The sequence below is a fragment of the Anomaloglossus baeobatrachus genome, chromosome 1 (genome assembly GCF_048569485.1).
Source record: "Anomaloglossus baeobatrachus isolate aAnoBae1 chromosome 1, aAnoBae1.hap1, whole genome shotgun sequence".
NCBI lineage: Eukaryota > Metazoa > Chordata > Amphibia > Anura > Aromobatidae > Anomaloglossus > Anomaloglossus baeobatrachus.
Genome location: NC_134353.1, coordinates 62782007 through 62807482, shown reverse-complemented (window position 1 = coordinate 62807482; position 25476 = coordinate 62782007). Strand labels below are relative to the sequence as shown.

Here is a 25476-nt window from a genome sequence, read left to right as displayed (position 1 = left end):
TTAAAGCTGCGTTCATTGTGAAGTAAAAAAATGACCCAGCAGTGCAATTCTTTACATGGATCTAAAAAGCGCTATTTTAGTGTTGAGAATACTTAACATTTCTGACAGCCGTAACATTAGAAATTTTTGAGGGTTTGTTTTACGTGTTTTTATTAATACCACTTTGCGGTACATACAATATTTTGATCCCCTTCTACTGCATTTTTTTTTTGACAGAGTTGCAGTGAATGAAAAACAGCAATTTTTGATTATCCTTTTTTTTGTTTGCCTGACAGTAGTTACTAAATTGGTTAAATCATCTTAAACCTTGAAAGATTGGACTCCTATTGTTCTATATAACCACAATACCGTTCTATTTAAGTGTATTACTAAAAACAGTCCCCTACAGCTGGCCCCAGGGGATGTGCGCCTTAAATGCCACTGTCAGAAATTGACAGTGGCATTTAAAGGGAACCTGTCATCAGGAATTTGGCTTTCAACCTAAACGTTTCCCCCTCTGCAGCTCGTGGGCTGCATTCTAGCAAGGTTTTTGTACTTTTTGTGCCCCTTTTTAAACCAAAATAAACACTTTATAAACTTGTACCTTTCTGTTTGAAAATCTTGTTAATTTTCCATGGGGGCGGGCCGTGTGGCGTCAGTTGCTGTATCTTACGCCGCCCCCCATGCTCCAAATCATGCCTCATAACGCCGCCCACTGCGCCGAGGTCCCGTGCACGCCGGGACACCTAGTGACGTGGTCGCAGGCACGAGAGTATGGGCGGCGCTGTGAATGCATCGCAAGTGCGCGCCCATACTCTCGTGTGCGCGCTCTCCCCCACTGCCTCCAGCGTTCTGCGCCGGCCCGACGTCACCTCCTTCCCATCGTACCCTGCAGCAGGAAATAGATGGGAGGAGCGGAGCACAGGAGAAGCAGAGGATCTGAGCGACGTACAGAGGGGAGAGCGCGCACACGAGAGTATGGGCGCGCACTTGCGATGCAATCACAGCGCCGCCCATACTCTCGTGCATGCGACCACGTCACTAGGTGTCCCGGCGTGCACGGGACCTCGGCGCAGTGGGCGGCGTTATGAGGCATGATTTGGAGCATGGGGGGCGGCGTAAGCTACAGCAACGGACGCCACACGGCCCGCCCCCATGGAAAATTAACAAGATTTTCAAACAGAAAGGTACAAGTTTATAAAGTGTTTATTTTGGTTTAAAAAGGGGCACAAAAAGTACAGAAACCTTCCTAGAATGCAGCCCACGAGCTGCAGAGGGGGAAACGTTTAGGTTGAAAGCCAAATTCCTGATGACAGGTTCCCTTTAAGGAGTTGGTAGAAGTGATCAGAGCAAGCTCTGGTCGCTGCTATCACAAGCAGAAGCCTTAAGGAGTTGGTAGAAGTGATCAGAGCAAGCTCTGGTCGCTGCTATCACAAGCAGAAGCCGGGTATGTAATACAGCCGGTATCTGCCAGGTATGGCCGGGATCAGCTCCTCAGCAAAATCCATACACCTACACCCAGTGTGAAGTAAAATATACAGCACACTAGGAAGGAGTTACATTATTAAAGGGAACCAAACATCAGCGTTTTCCTATATAAAGGTGCAGCCAGTGCAGTACTGGCACCATCAGGCACATTGTGTACATCCCATTAGTGGGCAGCTCGAGTGTTTATAAAGTTGAATTTCACAGCCTAAAGTTTGAAAATTCATGTACTTTTTGATTGACGTCTGCACTTCACTGCTAATGTCCGGGTGGGTTATGCACGTGTATTCCCGCCCCCCCCCCCCCGGCCGCCTGTTCCTCCCTCCCTTTGGCTGTATGTAAATTTCTAATCTTCAGTTACATGGCATCGGAGTCAGCGCCTGGGCATAGCGCTCATCTCCGGCGCCATGTTTCTGAAGCCCACAGTATTATGATGCATAAGAGGGCGGTGCATGAGAGGGCGGCGCATGCGCCCTCGCTTCTTCAGATCTGTTGTGACCGTGGGAGCAGGCGCGGGCACATCAGGACTGGAGAACAGCTGATCTTACAGATTAGCTGCAGCAGATGATTTCGTAACAGACGTCTGCTGCAGCTAATAGGGGTAAGATCAGCTGTGCTCCAGTCCTATTGTGACCACGCGCGCTCCCGCGGTTACAACAGATATGAAAAAGCGAGGGCGCATGCACCACCCTCTCATGCACCAGAATACTGTGGGCTTCAGAAACATGGCGCCGGAGATGAGCGCTATGCGCAGGCGCTGAGTCCGACGCCATGTAACTGAAGATTAGAAATTTACATACGGCCAGTGAGAGGGAGGAACAGGCGGCGGGGGGGGCGGGGATACACGTGCATAACCCGCCCGGACATTAGCAGCGAGGTGCACACGTCAATCAAAAAGTGCATGAATTTTCAAACTTTATAAAGCTGAATTTCACAGCCTAAACTCCCGAGCTGCCCACTAATGGTATGTACACAATGTGCCTGATAGTGCCAGCACTGCACTGGCTGCAGCTTATACACGAAAATCCTGATGTTTGGTTCCCTTTAAGCCATGCAACTAACTAATATAGTTCAGATCTGAAAGGCATCCAGATTTTCTGCACGCTCAGATTCCATGGTCCCTTTTCCTTTTGGTATCTGACACAGGACAATGTCACGTGCAGACGCTGGAAACAATGTATGCAAGAGGCTTGCTGACTGTTTATTTCAACAAGTAAAAGCAAAAAATCCCTTTAATTGGGTAATTCAAGTAGCAGTGTTTAGTTTCTGACGTTTCGGGCAGTCAATGACCTTCCTCATATAAACTGTCATAAGTGTTAGGTGGGTATATTACGGTCTGTTGTGAGACGCTGCTGAGTACGGCAGCTGAAGGACCAGCTCAGGTGGAGCACAGCGAAATCGCTATGGTGCTTGGCCTTATCTGAGCACCAATCATAACCTCCAGGAGTGCCGTAAATCCATAATTTAATGTTTATTTCAACAGTTAAGCCAGATTGAGGGCTGATTTATTTAGACCCAGTGCGCACACTGCGTTTTTTTGCTGTGGTTTTGGGTGCAGAATTGGTGCGGTTTGTGTTCAGACATGTCATGCAGTCCTTCCCCAGCAAAGTCTACGAGAAATTCAAAATGCTGTGTGCACATTCCTTCTTTTTTTCCCCATACAGGTTTTGGTGCAGATATTCTGCAGCAAAAAGAAGCAGCACGACTTCTTTTTGCTGCAGATACACACGCCGCCTGCTCTCTCCATTCAATGGAAACAGTTATGCGTCATCATAGACCAGTCAACTAGCCCATTGGACCATGACACAGCAAATATCCAGGAGCGTCCATCGGGATTCGAACTCCCAAGCTCAGACATCCAAGGCCCCCAGCTTACCACTAGACCATGGAAGGGACATTCTGCAGCAAAAAGAAGCAGCACGACTTATTTTCCACAGCTCCCTGCGTTTTTCCCTGTTTTGCCATTTGATAATGATTAAAAAAAAAACAAAAACGCAGGGACAAAAATCGCACCAAACCGCAGTAAAAACGCATGCGGTTTTTGGGTGCATTTTTCTGCTGGAGGTGCGGTATTCTGCCAGAGGGTGCATTTTTTGCTGAAGAAACAAATCTGCAGCGTGCGCACATAGCCTTAGGCTATGTGCGCACTAGAAATGTTAAGTTTCTCAAGAAAATTTCTTGAGAAACTTCTGGGAGTGAAAGATTTCCGGACCTCCGGAAAAATTCCGTAGCAAATCCGCATGCGGATTTGCCGCGATTTTCCCGCAGGTGGTTCCCTGCGGATTTTGCAGGCTGTACTGCCGAAATCCGCAGGGTACCTGCGGAAAAGAATTGACATGCTCATTTTCTCAAGAAATTTTCTCGAGAAATTCTTCTCAAGGAAATTTCTTGAGAAAAATCCGCACAGTGCGCACAGCTATTTTTTTTTCTCATAGAATTTGCTGGGAAATGTCTGCACAAAGATTGCAGACATTTCTCAAGAAATTTCCGCAGCAAATCCGCGGGTAAAACGCACTAGTGCGCACAGAGCCTAATACTGGAAAGCTGCGTAGCTTATGATTAATGGACATGCAATTACACTTTCTTTAGCGGGACAATCCCTTTAAAAAAAACAAAGGGGGGGGGGAAGGGGATAAGTTTAACTCAATGGGTTCTTTACTGATTGGGACATAATCTTGGAGATCGAAATAACCCTTTGTTTGAGGCTAAAAAAAAAATATTTTTGCAATTTGGCATTAAAAAGTTTGCCCAGTTTTGACCTTTACAGTCTCAGTTCCCCAACACATTCACCCGTGGTCAAAAAGCCTCTGATGTGGGTCAAGGAGGGGTTTATTATTGGGCGCTAACCCCTGCTGTCACATAGGGTCATTTTAGGCTTTTTCATTTGCTGCAGAATTTTTTAGCCTATTTATACACAGGGTGGTCCAAAAGTAAGTGGACAGTATGTGTAATGGGGTTATCCAACATGGTGTAAAGTGAAACTGACTGTTGCCCTTAGCAACCAATCAGATTCCACCTTTCATTTTCCAAAGAGTCTGTGAAGAATGAAATATGGAATCTGATTGGTTGCCAAGGGCAACTGAGTTAGTTTCACTTTATACCATCTTTATTACACATACTGTCCAGCTACTTTTGGCCCACCCTGTATACACCCCCAATCCCCCGTACCTTATGCATTATTTATTTTGTTGCACACAACATCCCCCTTTTTCATGACTGGTACCACATTTTACGGGATCACCATTAGTGTTGTCGTTTTGTTTTTGCCTAGTCACAATTTTAATGTATATCTAATAATACTGTCATTTTATTGGGATTTTTTCATTTAATTAAACCTCTTTTTTCGGATCGCATTTGGTTAATCAGTCTCCAGAAGACAAAAATAAAAACTGGGGAACGCCACAAGGAACATTTATTCTATGGGGTGAGCGGACAGATCCTCTTAGGTAACCACCCACAGACAAATATACAATTTTACATGATTTGAAGATGCCCCTTTAATAAAAGTGATGTTAAAAAGAAAAAGGCATTGCACTGAGCGGGGAGTACACCACACAGGAGCGTACACATATTATGTGCGTACACATTATAATATGTGGGCGTACACATATTATACACAATATATTTGGGTCGTCTCACCGTAGTGGCCACCATTTTTTTTTTTCTCTTTAGATAAAAATGGTGGAAAAAGCTGCGACGGAACCACTGTGTGAATAATCCTTTAAGAAAAACTGTTAATTTTATAAATAGAACTAAAAATATAGCGTCAGGCTCAAATCGGTGCAGACGCCTCCAATATAGCGGACAGCATCTCGGTCAAACATAAAACCAGGAAAGCGAGGATTCTTTTTTTTTTTTTTCTGTTGGCTTTTTCTCATTGCTATAAAATAGACTCTACATCTGCGATATACGGAAAACCATAGAAGATGGAGGAAGAGGAGGAGATGTAACTACGTCAGCGGGAACATACAAAACAATGGCCGATAGATATAGTAAAAGGGATTAGTAGAAAGGTTTTGCTCCCATTTAAAAGCATCATGAAAGCTATTTATATGCCTTAGAGTACAGTGCAGTATCATGTTTACCAGAGTCTTCTTCAGATTTGGGCGAGGTGATTATGGCAAACTTTGTATTATAGCGGGCTTTTTGTTTATCGCTGAGCATGTTCCACTGGGACTCGAGTAACTCTTCGATTTCTTCGCTGGAGGCGTCAGGATGTTCACTTATTACCTACGAGGAGTGAGAAAAGGGTAAAAAAAAAAAAAAAAAAATCACAGACATCCTCGAACATATTATACAGATGCTGCATGTGCGTCACTGAAACCAACAGGAGGGTAGTTTTTATTTAAAAAGGAAAATATCACCCTTTATTTTTTGACAGAATATCACATACCATTTATATTAGAATTTGAGCATTCACAGCAAAATCCCTCGCTTGTTGACTACATTGGAGGGAGTGGAGAGGACACAGGACCATTGGTATACGAATTGCTGCTAGAAGTGTTGGCTTCACCTGGTGGGGTATGCTCTCCACAGACACCATGCACCACAGCCAGGAGGCACCGCCCCCCCTCCCCCTCCGACCGCCCAAGAGGCACCGCCCCCCCTCCCCCTCCGACCGCCCAAGAGGCACCGCCCCCCCTCCCCCTCCGACCGCCCAAGAGGCACCGCCCCCCCTCCCCCTCCGACCGCCCAAGAGGCACCGCCCCCCCTCCCCCTCCGACCGCCCAAGAGGCACCGCCCCCCCTCCCCCTCCGACCGCCCAAGAGGCACCGCCCACCCTCCCCCTCCGACCGCCCAAGAGGCACCGCCCCCCCTCCCCCTCCGACCGCCCAAGAGGCACCGCCCCCCCTCCCCCTCCGACCGCCCAAGAGGCACCGCCCCCCCCTCCGACCGCCCAAGAGGCACCGCCCCTCCTCCCCCTCCGACCGCCCAAGAGGCTCCGCCCCCCCTCCGACCGCCCAAGAGGCACCGCCCCTCCTCCCCCTCCGACCGCCCAAGAGGCTCCGCCCCCCCTCCCCCTCCGACCGCCCAAGAGGCACCGCCCCCCCCTCCCCCTCCGACCGCCCAAGAGGCACCCCCCACCCTCCCCCTCCGACCGCCCAAGAGGCACCCCCCACCCTCCCCCTCCGACCGACCAAGAGGCACCCCCCACCCTCCCCCTCCGACCGCCCAAGAGGCACCCCCCACCCTCCCCCTCCGACCGCCCAAGAGGCACCCCCCACCCTCCCCCTCCGACCGCCCAAGAGGCACCCCCCACCCTCCCATTCCGACCGCCCAAGAGGCACCCCCCACCCTCCCCCTCCGACCGCCCAGGAGGCACCCCCCACCCTCCCATTCCGACCGCCCAGGAGGCACCCCCCTCCCATTCCGACCGCCCAGGAGGCACCCCCCTCCCATTCCGACCGCCCAGGAGGCACCCCCCCTCCCATTCCGACCGCCCAGGAGGCACCCCCCTCCCATTCCGACCGCCCAGGAGGCACCCCCCTCCCATTCCGACCGCCCAGGAGGCACCCCCCCCCATTCCGACCGCCCAGGAGGCACCCCCCCTTCCGACCGCCAAGGAGGCACTCCCCCTTCCGACCGCCAAGGAGGCACTCCCCCTTCCGACCGCCAAGGAGGCACTCCCCCTTCCGACCGCCAAGGAGGCACTCCCCCTTCCGACCGCCAAGGAGGCACTCCCCCCTCCGACCGCCAAGGAGGCACTCCCCCCTTCCTCCCCCTCCGACCGCCAAGGAGGCACTCCCCCTTCCGACCGCCAAGGAGGCACTCCCCCTTCCGACCGCCAAGGAGGCACTCCCCCTTCCGACCGCCAAGGAGGCACTCCCCCTTCCGACCGCCAAGGAGGCACTCCCCCTTCCGACCGCCAAGGAGGCACTCCCCCTTCCGACCGCCAAGGAGGCACTCCCCCTTCCGACCGCCAAGGAGGCACTCCCCCTTCCGACCGCCAAGGAGGCACTCCCCCCTTCCGACCGCCAAGGAGGCACTCCCCCCTTCGACCGCCAAGGAGGCACTCCCCCCCTTCTACCGCCAAGGAGGCACTCCCCCCTTCCTCCCCCTCCGACCGCCAAGGAGGCACTCCCCCCTTCCTCCCCCTCCGACCGCCAAGGAGGCACTCCCCCCTTCCTCCCCCTCCGACCGCCAAGGAGGCACTCCCCCTTCCGACCGCCAAGGAGGCACTCCCCCTTCCGACCGCCAAGGAGGCACTCCCCCTTCCGACCGCCAAGGAGGCACTCCCCCTTCCGACCGCCAAGGAGGCACTCCCCCTTCCGACCGCCAAGGAGGCACTCCCCCTTCCGACCGCCAAGGAGGCACTCCCCCCTCCGACCGCCAAGGAGGCACTCCCCCTTCCGACCGCCAAGGAGGCACTCCCCCTTCCGACCGCCAAGGAGGCACTCCCCCCTTCCGACCGCCAAGGAGGCACTCCCCCCTTCGACCGCCAAGGAGGCACTCCCCCCTTCCTCCCCCTCCGACCGCCAAGGAGGCACTCCCCCCTTCCTCCCCCTCCGACCGCCAAGGAGGCACTCCCCCCTTCCTCCCCCTCCGACCGCCAAGGAGGCACTCCCCCCTTCCTCCCCCTCCGACCGCCAAGGAGGCACTCCCCCCTTCCTCCCCCTCCGACCGCCAAGGAGGCACTCTTCTCCCCCTCCGACCGCCCATATGCAATGAGCTGTGAAAAGCAGAATTGTGGAAATGTGTTTTCTGCCTTCTAGGCATCTACAATAAACAGAACCGAACCATTAAGAAATGAACTCTTTCGTGGCACATCAGGGACCAATAAGACAGAATCAATATGTTGGAAGGCTTCGGTAGCCAAAACCCTGACCAGATGCAGACGATTGAGAGAAGGATGAACTGGAGATGGGTATACGTCCCTTAGTTCACACTAGCAGAAGTAGGACTGTGATAAAAGTTTAGCAGATTATCAAATCCCTTGTGAATGAAGAAGGTAGAGGCCAAGGACCATCTGACCTGCTGATTAAAGTTGGAGGTACCATGACCGGCGAGGCCAGTTCAGAACCAATCATCAGATCACCCCCTATACTGACCAGCTGTAAGACACAGGGAAGGGGGTAAAGCAGAAAGAATTTGGTCCATGGAGGGCCCTAAGTGCTTATCACAAAAGTCCTTGGGTGACAGGTTGGAAACTTGTGATTGAGATAGCACGCAAAAAGCCATGTTGTGGATACCCAGTGAAGGCAAAGCTAGCTGGCTGAAGACGTCTGAAAAAGAGTACACTCTCCCTAATTTCTAGGCTGAGAAAGTATTAGGTCCAGTTTTCCACTCCTTGAATGTGGAGAACGTTTGAATGTGAAGAACCATCTAGAGAAGAATCCTGGGCGGTTTCCCACATGGCTAAGGGGATCCTGGTGCCCACCTATTATTCAGGTAGGTCACTTCGGACACGTTCTCTGCACACAAAGCAGAAGGTCCCAGAGAAAAGCGATAATTGGGAGAGAACCAGAAAACTGGCTCAGGTCCAGAAGGTTGCTCTTGAAGCAGGATTCCTCCAGAGACCTTGAGTGGTATTGCTTGAACACCTCCTCCCCAGCCTGAAAGCCTGGCATTGGCCATCACCACTTGCCACTGAAGGGGGAAGAAAAGATCTGCCAGAAACAAGAGTGGTGGTTGTCCAATACCAAAGAAGATCTCCAGACTCTAATGGGGGTAACAAAATGATTAACAGAGCTCCACTGACTTGTCCCAGAGAGAAGGCAGGGAATGTTGTAGATTGTGGGTGTGAAATTAGGCGAAACGTATTGCCTCAAAACAGACTATCCAAAACGAATGGAGCACGGGGACTCTGAGGAAGAGTATACCTTTGATTGATGAAGAAAGGAGAAACATGACCACACAATGTTTATGGTCAAGTTCAGAAATTCCAGATGTTGGGATGGCTCAGATATTACTTGTTTGCTGAAGGTCCAACTGAAGAATTCCCAGGAATCCAGAGCGACTTGGAGACTGGACACATTCTCCTCCCTGGGACAGGGCTCTTCACCTTAAAAATAGTCAATGATTGCAAAAACTCTGACATGGAGGAGCACCATCAGGAAAGCAAGAACCTTGATGAAGACCGCAATAGCTGTGACTAGTCCGAATGAGAGAGTAACAAACCGGTAATGAAGAGACCTGACAATAAGGCAAAGAAAACACTTGTGTGATAGAACCTGTTTGGGGGTAGGAAGGCAAATTCAACCTCCCTTTCCCAGGCAGTGTCCACTTGGGACATCCAGATATCTCTGAAAAAGAGAAGACCAGAACCAAGGTGGGAATTCACGACCACCTGGAAGTGAAAAGCTTTGCAGCTTTGGGACAGGCATGCCAGATAAGTTTAGGCTTTAATGATGGGTGCTTGGAGTAGAAGGAACTTCTCGTCTTCTCTACAGGGAGAAGTATTTGCAAAAGTAGCACCTAGGAAGAAGAGTGTGTCATGGTGATCTAATTTAGGCAGAGCTTCCGGCCAACCATGGAATTGGCAGTAGTGCAGTCCAAAAATTGTGCTTACGCAATGGTATCCTTACAAAAGGAATTTTGAGGCATGAAGCACATGAGAAGAGGTCAAGTAGACCCTTTTGAGGAGCAGTGGAAGATGAATCCTAGTAAAGATGAGCAGACCAGTCTGTGCTACTCCAAGACTCTGCAAAGACAGGACATAAGGAAGCCTACAGCTGAAAAAGTAGCTTAGGGTTTTAAAGACGGAAATATGGCAACCACTTCATCCCATAAAGAGGAAAAGTGCCTAAAACCTTCCTTGAGGAACTGAGGAACGCATATGCCAATCCAGATATTTGCAAAAGATGATCATCAAAATGTTCTTGGTTGGGAAAGGTAATCTGTTTCTGGTGGTCCCTACAGAGTGAAAGTTTCTTGGGAAGAGTGTTCGGACTCATCCTTAACCTGGAAGGTGTCCTTTAGAGTCCAAATAAGGCCCTGCATGGCCAAAGTCACATTAGAATTCTGCTCGAACTCAAAGTCTGAGTTGTACCTGGGGAATTCGGAAATTGGGTGGGGGGTGAGATCTCATCCTCTGTGGTTCTTCTCCAGGATTAATCCGGGCAAGACAGAGGATTTGATCAAAGATATCCTATATCTCCTGTGGGAGTGTGTGGAAGAATGGGGTAAGCTCCTCAAGCTCAATTTCAGATGGCAATTGTAGAATTGAGCTGGCAAATGCTCCAAAAAAAAAAATCAGACTGGGGGAGGCAGATCAAGTTACTTATAGTGTTGATCAAGTACCTGACAGATTAGAGGGGTCCAGGCACTGGGTACCAAGGAAGCCAGACTTATGGAATATTAAAGGTTTGTTGTAGGAAGAACAAAATAGGTGAGGGAGGAGAATTCTGGATTTGGAGGAGGAAGGTCCAGCAGGTACCAAGGCAAGGTTCAGGAACCAGAAGGCCAAGGAACTGGATCTCTAAGATGCAGGTGATGGGCAGCAGATGGCTGTTTGATTTGGACTGGAGACTTCTGGAGGCTTCAGGAGTACAAACAAGCAGAGCATGAGAAGAATGAAAAATACTGCAGCAACGAGGCAAGAAACTGAAGCCCAAGAAGAAAAGACCAGCGCTGATCAGCAGGTGAATCCTGACCAACACCTTCTGAGCAAAAAAAAGAGAAAGAAAAAAGAATGATGCTTAGCCACAAGTGACCCCACAGCCTAAAATAGCAAGGAAATTGTCAGCAGCGGCCTGTAACAAACAGAACTGTGAACACAGGCAACCATCCCCAGCGAAGAACACCCCTGAAAGTGGTGCTGAAAAACTGACCCAAAAGGTGGATTTAATTCGGTTTGAGGTTAACGAGATGTCCAGGAAAGCCCCCTTGAAAATAGCGTGAAGCCATAGGAATGTCCTAAAACATGACAGGGGAGAGGTTGCTTTAAGGAAAGGTGGCACAGAGGGAAATAAAAGCCCACTCTCGGACCTAGGTATCAGAGTAGGTCTATAGAAGGTGGTGGGAGAAGGGATATTCACCCTCTCCATGTTTCGGATGCCTGCAGTGTTTCTATTTTGGGGACCTCTAACAGTACGGTTAATGACACTCTGCTATGGCAGCAGTCTTGGGGAAGGAGTGACCGGTAGACGTGGTATCCACAGGGAGGAACCCTACTGCGAAGTGCACGGTATGACCTCACACTGGGGTGAAGAAAAAGGTGTGGGACAGTCACAGCACCTAGCAATATGGAAAAAAAGTGAAAAAAAAATAAAAAATAAATCACCAAACATCAAGCCCTTGTAGTGGCAGAGCGTAAACCCCACAGACCGGTGTCCCCAGCAATACCGAGAAATCTTTAGGATTTATGTTGTCTCTGAACCAGTGGTGAATAGCTACTTTGACTCCCATAGACACCATCAGAAGCAGCAGTGAGGACGCTACACAACAGTACTGAGTAGTGTAGCTGGGTCAAGATAAAAAAAAAACAAAACAAAAACTTACTATAAAGCAGAAGCCCTATCAATGACTCTCCCTCATCATTAAGTTCTATAGGCAGCTGTAACCTGATGAGCTTTCAGTTAACTGAAAGCCCATCTTTTCTCTCAAGACGAATTTTAGCAGCGTCAGAGTAAATAATTAAATTTAGGAGGGGGGAGGAAGAAGTAGCTCATAAGTAGAGAAAGAAGCAAAGTTTCTTGCAGTGATATCAATTTATTCAAAAGTTAGTCAACGCAAGAGTCACTATTTAAATGCTAAGACAGTAATATTGCAAGGTAAGCAAAACGTGGATGACTAACCTCGTCTTTGTGCTTCTGGCAAAATACTAGGAACTGGTTCACAGCATCTCCCTTTCTTCCCCTTGCACCATGCCCTCCAGATTTCCTTTTCTGCGGAGGCGACGTCATGCCTCCTTTAGGCTCGGAGCTTGCGGTAGTGGTCTTCCAATCAGGGTCAGTGTCTTGACAGGTAGAAGATGAGTTCCTGGACGCCCTCCGCCTCTTGGTGGGCACTTCATCATCTTTCTTGGGGCTTTCGGGTGGCTCGTCTTCTTCATCTTCGTCTTCATTGTATGCCTCCACAGGGATGGCCGCTTCCCCGGATACTTTGGGGTTAAGATGGGGACGGTCCTTGATGTAGATGAATGTGAATTTATCCTTCCTCTCCTCCTTGGACATAGTTATGGCTTCTTTAGCTTGCTCCATACCTATGTCCCATTGGGTTTTAAGTTTACCGGAGATCGGTTTTAAAAGCTAAAAGAGAAAAAATAAACACCACATTAAGAGGATCAGTCCAAATATTAAATTAGCGGGGAAGCAATGGTATTTTTTTTCCTGAGCAGGTGCCGCTCAGAAGAAGTGGACTCTCTGCTAAACCAGAGCTGTGCCCCCTTCAGTCTGGGGATGGATGGGTTGGGGGTGTCACATGTCCTAGAGGTACCCCATCACTTTTAAAGACAGGAATGCCCCTTGAGAGAAAAAAGTTCACAATGTACACTCATAACGAAGCATTGAAGTTACGTACCTTGAGTTTTTCAGCTTTGGGCGCTTGTTTTGCGCTCTCTTGGCACAGATGATCGTACTCGTGCTCTCCTTTGAAGGGCACTAAACTCTTCTCAAATATCCAAGCTCTTTCAGGTGCGTTGCCAAAAAACTGCACGTGGTATTGGCGGACACTCTTTTTTTGCCCTAAAAACAAAACAAAAAAAAAAATTCACACAAAACCATGAGAATAGTGAAAAGTATAGAAATAATGGCGACCTACTTATCCGACAAAGGATCTATGTGACCCATCTATTGGGGAGAAATTTTATACGCGGGGTAACAAGAGGAGATTTTTACCTTTCATCTTGGTGTGGCTGTGCAGGACAGGGTCTGACGTCACCATACACGGCCACCAGGGATAGCCGGACACTTTAGACCACACCAAATCTCCAACTGAGAATTTCGTTCCTTCATTTTCTGGGAGGTCGGATGCGCTCAAATCTGAAGTAGACTGCGTGGAGAAGATAAAGAATTACAGCCGAGAGTCAAAAAGATTTGGATTTACAAATATGCCCGTGCTCGTGGTCCTGCTCGCTGTTTATCGGGCCAGCCCCACACATCTGGTAGTGGCTATGCCTGGAATTACAGTCCCATTCAAATAGAAGTGAGCTGTAATATCAGGCACAGATGGGGCGCTATTAAGAGGGTGTCGGTAGCTGGACCCCCACCGATCAGATAAGGATAAGCAATCAATCCCCTGTAATCTATACTGGGGGCAAAACAAAAAAAAGTAATGCCGGCCATAGACTTTGCATAGCCATCTGTGGGGTCATCGGCTAACCCTACAGCTGTGCATGATGTGGAGGTGATCCAACGCCCCCCAAAATGCATAGGAAGTGGCCATGTGGTCATACTTATGATGGTTCGCTCCTGTGGGACTGTTCATAAGTCATAAAAGTTGGAGTGGACGCCATGATCTGTCCCCAAATTTCATATCTGGATCACATGGCCATTATGATATCACTTCTCGCTAGAAATCCAAATTTTAACCCCCACCCTGATCCTAAAGAACTAAGAGGCAGGGGCTTATAAAACACCAATACCTTCTCTTGAGGGGCTTCAGAACAGGACTCCTCTGGGGTTTGATTACTTTCTTTATCCTCCTCAGTAGGCTCCATCTTTAAACTCTTCCGTTTCCTTCCTCTTTTGCCTTTGGTCTCCGTTTCCTCTGGTTTCGGAGCCTCTTCCCCTTGCTCGCCACAAATAGAAGATTCGAACAGGGGTTTCCCGTTCATGTAGGTTTTGGTGATTTTCAGTTTTATCTCCGGGGATCCGTTCTTGGTTGGAGTGGTGTTGGGTGGCGTCTCAATGCCTTGAATCTCTTGAGCATCGATTCGCACTTTGGCTTCCTGAGCTCCTGATTCCCCATTGAAAACCCGAGACGTCAGATCCTTCAGTTTGTCCGTCGGCAGGAATGGCAAAGAATCGTGGCCGTTCAGCTTCTGTATTACACCCTCTTGTATATTGGTGGAAATCTGTGCTCTTCCCAGGAAAACTGAGCACTCCCGACTCACTTCCGGGGTTGACGTCTTGGCGGCAGGATTGGGAATGATATGAGGAACTTGCTTCATTGTGCTCGAGTGTTACAACTTCTGTGCAGAACTTCAAGTAGTCGTCCGGTCTCACACGACTGCAAAACAAAAGGGGGCAAAAACCTTCAGAAACGAGGTCCTTCAGAAGGATGAAACATGGACCAAAACTGAACATGTGCTGTACACTCTCAGCTTTTACTATACCCAAAAAACACTGTGTGGACCATTTACCGTAAGACATTTTTACCAGAGTGCAAAAGTAAGAACGGTCATATGCACAAGTAAGGCATTATAGAGTCCATATTGTGGCCACAAGGCCTTGGACCCCCCTGCAGATCCACCAACCAGGACCTTATGAGTGCCCCATAAACAGAGGTCAGCAAAACCTGATCACTTAAGCTTACTGTCTTCGAATCAAGTGTACGCGATTACGAGGGTGATGACAGCCACTGGGGCGGCCACACACACGCACAGCCACTGGGGCGGCCACACACACGCACAGCCACTGGGGCGGCCACACACACGCACAGCCACTGGGGCGGCCACACACACGCACAGCCACTGGGGCGGCCACACACACGCACAGCCACTGGGGCGGCCACACACACGCACAGCCACTGGGGCGGCCACACACACGCACAGCCACTGGGGCGGCCACACACACGCACAGCCACTGGGGCGGCCACACACACGCACAGCCACTGGGGCGGCCACACACACGCACAGCCACTGGGGCGGCCACACACACGCACAGCCACTGGGGCGGCCACACACACGCACAGCCACTGGGGCGGCCACACACACGCACAGCCACTGGGGCGGCCACACACACGCACAGCCACTGGGGCGGCCACACACACGCACAGCCACTGGGGCGGCCACACACACGCACAGCCACTGGGGCGGCCACACACACGCACAGCCACTGGGGCGGCCACACACACGCACAGCCACTGGGGCGGCCACACACACGCACAGCCACTGGGGCGGCCACACACACGCACAGCCACTGGGGCGGCCACACACACGCACAGCCACTGGGGCGGCCACACACACGCACAGCCACTGGGGCGGCCACACACGCACAGCCACTGGGGCGGCCACACACGCACAGCCACTGGGGCGGCCACACACGCACAGCCACTGGGGCGGCCACACACGCACAGCCACTGGGGCGGCCACACACGCACAGCCACTGGGGCGGCCACACACGCACAGCCACTGGGGCGGCCACACACGCACAGCCACTGGGGCGGCCACACACGCACAGCCACTGGGGCGGCCACACACGCACAGCCACTGGGGCGGCCACACACGCACAGCCACTGGGGCGGCCACACACGCACAGCCACTGGGGCGGCCACACACGCACAGCCACTGGGGCGGCCACACACGCACAGCCACTGGGGCGGCCACACACGCACAGCCACTGGGGCGGCCACACACGCACAGCCACTGGGGCGGCCACACACGCACAGCCACTGGGGCGGCCACACACGCACAGCCACTGGGGCGGCCACACACGCACAGCCACTGGGGCGGCCACACACGCACAGCCACTGGGGCGGCCACACACGCACAGCCACTGGGGCGGCCACACACGCACAGCCACTGGGGCGGCCACACACGCACAGCCACTGGGGCGGCCACACACGCACAGCCACTGGGGCGGCCACACACGCACAGCCACTGGGGCGGCCACACACGCACAGCCACTGGGGCGGCCACACACGCACAGCCACTGGGGCGGCCACACACGCACAGCCACTGGGGCGGCCACACACGCACAGCCACTGGGGCGGCCACACACGCACAGCCACTGGGGCGGCCACACACGCACAGCCACTGGGGCGGCCACACACGCACAGCCACTGGGGCGGCCACACACGCACAGCCACTGGGGCGGCCACACACGCACAGCCACTGGGGCGGCCACACACGCACAGCCACTGGGGCGGCCACACACGCACAGCCACTGGGGCGGCCACACACGCACAGCCACTGGGGCGGCCACACACGCACAGCCACTGGGGCGGCCACACGCACAGCCACTGGGGCGGCCACACGCACAGCCACTGGGGCGGCCACACGCACAGCCACTGGGGCGGCCACACGCACAGCCACTGGGGCGGCCACACGCACAGCCACTGGGGCGGCCACACGCACAGCCACTGGGGCGGCCACACGCACAGCCACTGGGGCGGCCACACACACAGCCACTGGGGCGGCCACACACACAGCCACTGGGGCGGCCACACACACAGCCACTGGGGCGGCCACACACACAGCCACTGGGGCGGCCACACACACAGCCACTGGGGCGGCCACACACACAGCCACTGGGGCGGCCACACACACAGCCACTGGGGCGGCCACACACACAGCCACTGGGGCGGCCACACACACAGCCACTGGGGCGGCCACACACAAATGTTAGCGGATAGTCTCTACTCACGACTCTTTACACTTTCATGTGTGGATTGATGGAGCGTGCATGTGATTAAAGTAGAAAGATGGAGAATATATCTAGGGAGAACCAAAAGTCGAAATCCAAGTCCCCCCAAATTACCTTCCCAAACATCATCCGTCGTAGGGCCAACCAACGTAATATACATTTGGTGGAATATCAGCTTCAGTTCAGTAGAGCTAAGGGAGGATTTTGGGGACATTAAAAATGGATGCTAAAATATACTAATCCCATATACAATCATTAACAATCACCAGACCATTTACTTAGAAAAGGATTCCACAATTTCAGCCAACACCTAGAAGTAGCATGGTCCTTATGCTGGTTTAAAGGCCCAATGTTCTTGAGCTGCCAAAATATTTTTATTTTTACAACCCCTTTGTGTCACTAGCAGAACCAATTTGTGTTGTGCAAGACCCAGTAGCGGAAAGGTGTTAACTTCTATATTGGTGAGGTCCAATTCATCTCGCCACACAATGCCTTCATGATTCAGAAACTTATTTTTGGTGGGGAGGGGGGATACCGCACTATGAAAAAATTCCCAAAAAGATGGAAAACATTGAAGAGATCTACCAATCTTAAAGAGGTGGTTCACTACTCTGAAATAGTGGCCACATCTCTGTTAAACTGATAGGGAAGGCCTTTAGAGTATGAGCTTTAGCCCTTGTGTTTTTCTGAGCATTGCCTTTTCTAGGATGTTCATTCTTAAAGGGGTGGTTCACTACTCTGCAGTAGTGTCCACCTCTCTGTAAGACTGATAGGGAAGGCTTTTTCTAAATACCATGATCATCCAATTCTGCCTCTGAGCGGCGCTATCACGGTCTGCTCATCCCCATGAAGTGACCCCCCCCCCCCCCGGGATGCGTGACCTCTGAGATCCGGCGATGTCACGTCAACTTCCAGTTGACCTGACGTCACCGTGGCAGGCCCCAGTCTTCCTGAGTGACTGGGCTGTGGGCAGTGTTTTATCGCTTGTCACAGCCCAGCATCGCTCCTGCTTGCGGCGCTCTGCGGTGAAGGAGAGCGCGCACGCGAGATGCTGGGCAGTAACAAGCGGTGAAACGCCGCCCACAGCCCAGTCACTCAGGAAGACTGGGGCCTGCCACGGTGACGTCAGGTCAACTGGAAGTTGACGTGACATCACCACATCCCAGAGGTCATGGATCCTGTGGGGGGGGGGGCACTTCATGGGGATGAGCGAACCGCAACAGCACCGCTCAAGGGCAGAATTGGCTGATCAAGGTATTTAGAAAAAGCCTCCCCTATCAGTCTTACAGAAAGGTAGCCACTACTGCAGAGTAGTGAACTACCCCTTTAAGAATGAACATCCTAGAAAATTTACCCATGCAATGCTCAGGAAAACTCAAGAGCTAAAGCTCATACTCTAAAGGCCTCAGTTAACACATGTTTGATGTTCAAGATCATGACAAACACAAATGTATTCATTAAAATAGAAATATAAAAAAAAACAAAAAACCACAATCTATCAAAGCAGAGTTGTGTGTGGGTGTGCATAGTCATACGGTCACAGAAGGCAGACTCATTGCAGACATTTCCATACCAGTGCTATATAACCGCAGATGCCCGACTATCGCTGCACATGCAGTGTGTCCTCAAGTTAACGGGGGACGACTGTAATAGCATACAATTTTTCTCCCCCCATTTACACAAGCACATGTGCTACAGACAATGCTATGGGCAGCAGGTTTATATGGCCCAATGATGGGGGACAGGTGCTCTTATGGACACTCGTTCTAACAATTATCGGCAAGTTTCTGTTGGCACGACAAATACAGACACGCCGTATTTTTCGAATTATAAGACGCACTGTTCCAAAAATTTGGCAGGAAAATGATGGGTCACGCTTAAAACCCTAATGTAGCTTACAGGGGGGTTGGTGAAGAGGGGTAAAAGGAGGCAGGGGTAATGCTATGCGGTGGGCTGCTCTGTGGCGCTGCTCTATGAGACGCTGCTCTGTGCGGTGCTGTGGCAGCGCTGGTCTGTGCCAGGGCTTTGGACGTGGCGCTGCTCTGTGTGGTGAGGCACGGGCCATTCTGAAGATAGCAGTGAGGACTTCAAATAATGGCGCCCCGAGTCGGCATGAGCGGATATTGAAGTCTCGGCTTAAGCTCTCATCTGCGCATGCACCGACTCCGGACGCCATTTCTTTGAATCCCGCACGATCAACATCTTCAGAATGGCACGTGCCTCACCGAGCAGCCCCGACACAGAGCCGAGCCGCGTCCACGGCCCCCGGCACAGAGCCGAGCCGCGTCCACGGCCCCCGGCACAGAGCCGAGCCGCGTCCACGGCCCCCGGCACAGAGCCGAGCCGCGTCCACGGCCCCCGGCACAGAGCCGAGCCGCGTCCACGGCCCCCGGCACAGAGCCGAGTCCACGGCCCCCGGCACAGAGCCGAGCCGCGTCCACGGCCCCCGGCACAAAGCAGAGCCGCGTCCACGGCCCCGACACAGAGCAGAGCCGCGTCCACGGCCCCCGGCACAGAGCAGAGCCGCGTCCACGGCCCCCGGCACAGAGCAGAGCCGCGTCCACGGCCCCCGGCACAGAGCAGAGCCGCGTCCACGGCCCCCGGCACAGAGCAGAGCCGCGTCCACGGCCCCCGGCACAGAGCAGAGCCGCGTCCACGGCCCCCGGCACAGAGCAGAGCCGCGTCCACGGCCCCCGGCACAGAGCAGAGCCGCGTCCACGGCCCCCGGCACAGAGCAGAGCCGCGTCCACGGCCCCCGGCACAGAGCAGAGCCGCGTCCACGGCCCCGACAGAGCAGAGCCGCGTCCACGGCCCCGACACAGAACAGTATCTGGTCCCCCCCTCTGCACCACCGCAGCATTGCCGAACTCCACCACAGTCCCTGCCTCCGCTGACCCCTGCTCCACCACCGCTGCCGTCCCCCCCCTCCCCAGTAAGACACCACTGGTTATAAAACGGACCTCTTTTGTTTCTTCAAAGTTGGGGTGCGTCTTATAATCCCGTGCGTATTATAAATAGAAAAATACGGTATATTGAGAAGTAGCTGACTTTTTCAAGTGCATCATAACAATTCATGATGAACGCCAGGTCTGCATCCAATCATGGCAGCCTCGGCCAGAGAGCGTCCGCTTTGTCCGAGGGTGTCATTCTCCATAATGTCATCCGAGACGTCAGACACTCGGCCGTGTGAGATCCCTTATACCCGGCTGTACGATTTGCTCTGCCGTCACACATCCTTGTCATGCGTTACTTGTGGCTGCAAACAGTGGGGGGAGGGGGGCGGCTGACTGAGCGCGGCGTCCGCTTCTGTCGTCTACCAAAAATGACAACAACAGGAGAGACGTAAAAGATTTCCATCCATTATTCCTGAGTTATTATCCGAACGCACCTCCGGCTACAACACGAGCAAATCCCATTACGTTATTATTGGAGAGAAAAAAAAAGGATCCGTTCGCCTTAAAGCGGTGCGCTGTCTCTTTAAGAAAGCTGCAGTCTGGCTGACTACAGGGAAAACCAATCAGAGCGGAAGCAAACGCACAATTAGGATTTATAGCGCTGGGATAATGCAATGCAAACTAATCGCTTTACTGAATGCTAATGAAAGCCTCGAATAAAAAAATGCAAAAGAAAAAAAAAATATAATATATATATATATATATATATATATATATATATATATATATATATATATATATATATATATATATATATATATATATATATATATATATAAAAAGGTCCTTCAGGTGGGGGGGGGGGATATGCAAATTAGGCTGAATGTGCACGGAGGCGGGGCAATGCCTATACCAAACACGCCCCCAGTGCACTTCCAGTCTGATTTGTATATGCCAAAATTTCTCATGAATCACATCTGAGATACACAAGCGCCTATATAACCATACTATTACTTCACTATACAGTGTGTCCACCCATATCCTGTCCACCGCCGTTAACTTGAGAACGGCGGCAGCTATAGGAATAGAAGTGGTGTCTAGGTATAGTAAAGTAGCCATGCACTACTTAATAAAACCACCTATAGCGCCACCTGGTGGAAAACAATGGAGTTAGCATTTTTATCTCGAAAACGGAACGAGAGAGTAAAAAAAGTGAATTACAAAGTTGTAGGGCATCATCAATTCAATATGAATCGAGACCTTGCATACAGAAATGCTATGATTAGAGCGTGTAAAACTCACAAGGCTGCGGACGTGAAGCGATACCTCATGGAGACCTTCCTACAAGTCATTGGGTATGGTGGCTGCGTAGAGTGGCCTCCGCTCACCTGACCTGACCCCATTGGACTTCTTTCTGTGAGGTCACATCAAACAGCAGGTGTATGCGACCCCTGCACCAACATTGCAGGACCTACGACGACGTATCACAGAAGCTTGTGCAAACGTGTCACCTACCATATTGCACAACGTGCAGCAAGATGCAGTATGCTGTGCAGAGGCCAGATGTGCATTGCAGCTGACAGGGGGCCACTTTAAGAATCAAAGTTAAACAAGCGCCATATGAGTGACCAGCATTCAATGTTTTGAGGGGGGGGTAGGATAACATATAGCATTTCTGTATGCAAGGTGTTGATTCGTATCGAGTTGATGATGCCCTACAACTTTGTAATTCACTTTTTTTTCTCTATCTCGTTCCGTTTTCGAGATAAAAATGCTAACTCCGTTGTTTTCCACCAGGTGGTGCTATAGGTGGTTTCATTGCGTAGCACATGGCTACTTTACTATACCTAGACACCACTTCTATGCCTATAGCTGCCGCCGTTCTCATGTTAATGGCAGTGGACAGGATACGGGTGGACACACTGAAAAAAAACGTGCAGAGAAAACGTGTACCATATGACAGGTTCTGTAGCCCGATCTGTGGGCAGCACGGTATGAAGCGGAATTAGACATATACATACTATAACATTGACATCCCTGGCATTTCTATGCTTAGGAGTCCAGTGGGCAGTCCTACTCAGTGATAGACCGCTATATCACCGTATATATATGTATTCCGTATACAGGGAAGATTGTCAATCACAGAGTAGGACTGCCCACTAGACTTCTACGCACAGAAACATCAAGGATTATAAATTGATAAAATAGAAGTTTTACTGAAATTTCAGACAAAACCTCATCTGCTCTTTCTGCCGTTAGATGAGAAACCGCTCTTTGTGGAGATTATGGAGTTGGCAAAGAGAATTATAGGCCAGGCGATGCAAACTGGGAAATAAGGTGCAAAATTAACTACCAGTAGCACTAATGGAGGTAGCTGCCGTACAAGTCACTACCTGAGCCTTGGAGGTCTCAGACGATGGTCTATGGGAATAATTATTTACTTGTAGGAGCAGTTATGGCATGTTTGGTAGAGGTATTACACAGTACCTATGGATATACCAGAAGGCCTTTCAGATAGCTGGCACGGTGGCTCAGCGCAGCGGGCTGGGGCACTACGCGGCGGCTCAGCGCAGCGGGCTGGGGCACTACGCGGCGGCTCAGCAGTCTTGTAGCACTGGTGTTCTGGTGATACATAAGTAAAATAAATTTCTAAGAAAAATGATTAAAAGAGGTTCTCTCATCTCCCAGTAAACATTTGGTGGGAAATCCATCCTAGGGATCGGAATGAAGGAGCCGCCCCCCTTTTCCCAGTATTTTCCCCGCACAGCAGGGGCACGTTCATATAAATCAGCACATTCAGGAACAACAAGATTACACACCGCAATACCCTAACCAGCCCTGACTGTAGAAGTACAAGTCTCATCCACTTTACAGTACAGTCACTTATAGATTTGACCACTCCTGATGTAAAGAAGCCTAACTGATCGGAGAAAAAAAAAACCCAAAAAAAAAAAAAAACAACAACTTTTTAATATGCTCCGAATTTAAATATGGTCCGCTTAGGCTAGGTTCACACTTCCGTTGTTTTGCTTCAGTCACAATCCGTCGCTTTGAGGAATTACGGTATTCTGCAAAATATTTTGCAGGAATCCAGTTTTTCCCAATAGACTTCTATTAGCGACGGATTGCGACTGATGACCCTGCGTCGCGGTCAGTCGTTTTTTGACTGACCGCCTGGCGGGAGCAACGCAGAATGTAACGTTTTTTGAGCAGCGCAATTCGTAGGATTTCGCTGCGCATGCGCTCTCTGCACACTTAACCAGGATACACATCAGGTTACTAAGCAATGCGCTTTGGTTAGCTACCAGATATGTACACTGGTTACGTGTGCAGGGAGCCAGCGCTAAGCGGTGTATGCTGGTAACCAAGATAAATATCGGGTAACCAAGCAAAAAGTGCTTTGCTTTTACCCGATATTTACCCTGGCTGTGCACGGAGCCCGACACATCTCCGCCCCCTTCCGCACTCAGCATGTATACACACACACACACACACACACACTATACACACACACACACACACACTATACACACACACACACTATACACACTATACACACACACACACACACACACGTTCTGCAGTCCCTGCGGCTCTGATGTCCTCAGTGCCACGGCCCCGCTCTGCTCCACCCACCCAGAAACTCCGCCCCCTCGCGCTCCGCCCCCCACCCCCCGCACACAACGGAGTCCGACAATGAAAATTCTGTTCATTGTCAGTACAACGCATCAGTTACATGCGTCAAGCGACGCATGTGACTGATGCAAAACAACGGAAATGTGAACCTAGCCTTACTGTTATTGAACGTGAACACTCGTCTTTAATCAAAAACAAAGTTAACTTATCCAGTAATCACCCGTTACAGCAGCAATCCATTGGCAAAGTTGTACAAACACAACTTGTTTGCAGTTTTGCCACTTTTTTGTAGCGGTTTTACAAAACTGGTGAAAAGAACTGACATGCTGATTCTTGTGAAAACCAAAAAGGTGGTTGACAAAACAGTCAGGAAAAAAACTCAAGTGTTTTGTTCGCGAGGGCACGCGATTTCTAGAATCTCATAGCCTTTGCTGGGACTGTGAAGGCAGAGTTTTATATTCATGGATTTGCATAAAACCAAGGCAAAAACCATGCCAAAATAAGAAAACAGCAAATAAACGCTCTGTGTGAACATGGCCTTAAACATCTTTTAATCTTGACTGCTACATACCAAAATACATGGCTGCCCCCAACCTGTAATTACGCAGGCAGCAGCTCGAGAGGCCAGAGCCACAACACAAGGTAAATGAGTTCTACAGTTAGGTCCAGAAATATTTGGCAGTGAAATCTTCATGATTTCAGCTCTGCAGGCCACTATTTTGGATTTAAAGTGGAACAACTGAGATGCAATGTGACGTGGAGACTTTCAGGCTTAATTAAAAGGGTTGGACAAAAATATCTTGTGAATCGTTTAGGAATTGCAACCAATTTTCTACAGAACCTCCTCATTTCAGGGGCTCAAAAGTAATTGGACAAAGTAACTTTACAATAAAGTGTTCACTTTTAATACTTTGCGGAGAATCCTTTGTTGACAATGACTGAAGTCTGAATGGCATGGACGTGACATGGCTGGTTTCCTCCTTTCTGAAGCTTTGTTGCCTTTAGTTGTCTCTTGTTTATGGGTCTTTCTACCTTAATTTTTGTCGTAATACTGTGAAATGTAAATCGATGGGGTTGAGGTGTGGTGGTGACTTGGCCACTGCAGAATATTCCACTTCTTTGACCCAAAACAACCTGCAAAAGCATTGTCCATTTGTAATATGAAGCGCCGTCCAATCAACATTGGTGCATTTGGATAACACTGACCAAAGTTTCACCCAGTGCACTTCAAAATTCACCCAGCTGCTTCTGTCTCCAGTCACATCATCAATAACCACTAATGCCCCAGGTGCATTGGAAGCCATGCACACCCGGCCATCACACCACCTCCACCATGTCTTACTGAGGAGGTACTGTGCTCTTGATCGGGAGCCATTCCAAGCCTTCTCCATACTTCCTTCTTCCCTTCTTTCTGGTACAGGTTGATCTTAGTCTCATTTGTCCTCTGCTGCTTTTCCAGAGCTGATCGGCTTCTTTCGATTTTTTTTTTTTTGCCAAGTCTAATCCAGCCTTTATATTACAGTATTCAGGCTTATTAATGGTTTGCACCTATTGGTAAACCCTCTGTATTTGCTCTCATCAAGTCTTCCCTTTATGGCAGACTTGGACACTGAAACACCGACTTCCTGGAGAATGTTCTTCACTTCGGTGGATGTCACAAAGGGTTTTCTTCATCATGGAAAACTTTCCACAATCATCATCACTTGCTACTGTGGCCATCCAGGTTTTGGGTCCCCCCCCTCCCCCTCCAAATGCACTAAATTGTTAATTTGGCCATTCCTAACATTTCTGCTATCTCTGATGGATTCCTTTTTTTCAGCCTAATGATTTTCTGTTTCTTAGGCTAGTTTCACACTTGCATTGAACGGCATCCGTTGCATTGCGTTGCATATAATGGCACAACGGATCGTACAAAACAATGGAAAGCTTTTTTTTTTCTTCTTTACAGTTTTACCGGCAGTAGACTATTGTGAACAATCAGCTGATCACCCGGCGGCCGGGCGCCCAGCTGAGCG

The 25476-nt window shown here is 50.6% G+C and overlaps 1 protein-coding gene across 1 annotated transcript in view; it reads right to left on the bottom strand.

Annotated features, from left to right (window-relative positions):
- NSD2 (nuclear receptor binding SET domain protein 2) overlaps nt 1–25476 on the bottom strand; it is a 235518-nt gene that overhangs the window by 167201 nt on the left and 42841 nt on the right. Inside the window, exons 2-6 of the mRNA XM_075346808.1 lie at nt 13988–14574; nt 13242–13395; nt 12925–13088; nt 12201–12653; nt 5550–5694 (exon numbers count right to left, since the gene is read on the bottom strand). Coding sequence (XP_075202923.1) covers nt 5550–5694; nt 12201–12653; nt 12925–13088; nt 13242–13395; nt 13988–14515 — 1444 coding nt within the window. The 5' untranslated portion in view covers nt 14516–14574. The remainder of the gene's footprint in view (nt 1–5549; nt 5695–12200; nt 12654–12924; nt 13089–13241; nt 13396–13987; nt 14575–25476) is intronic.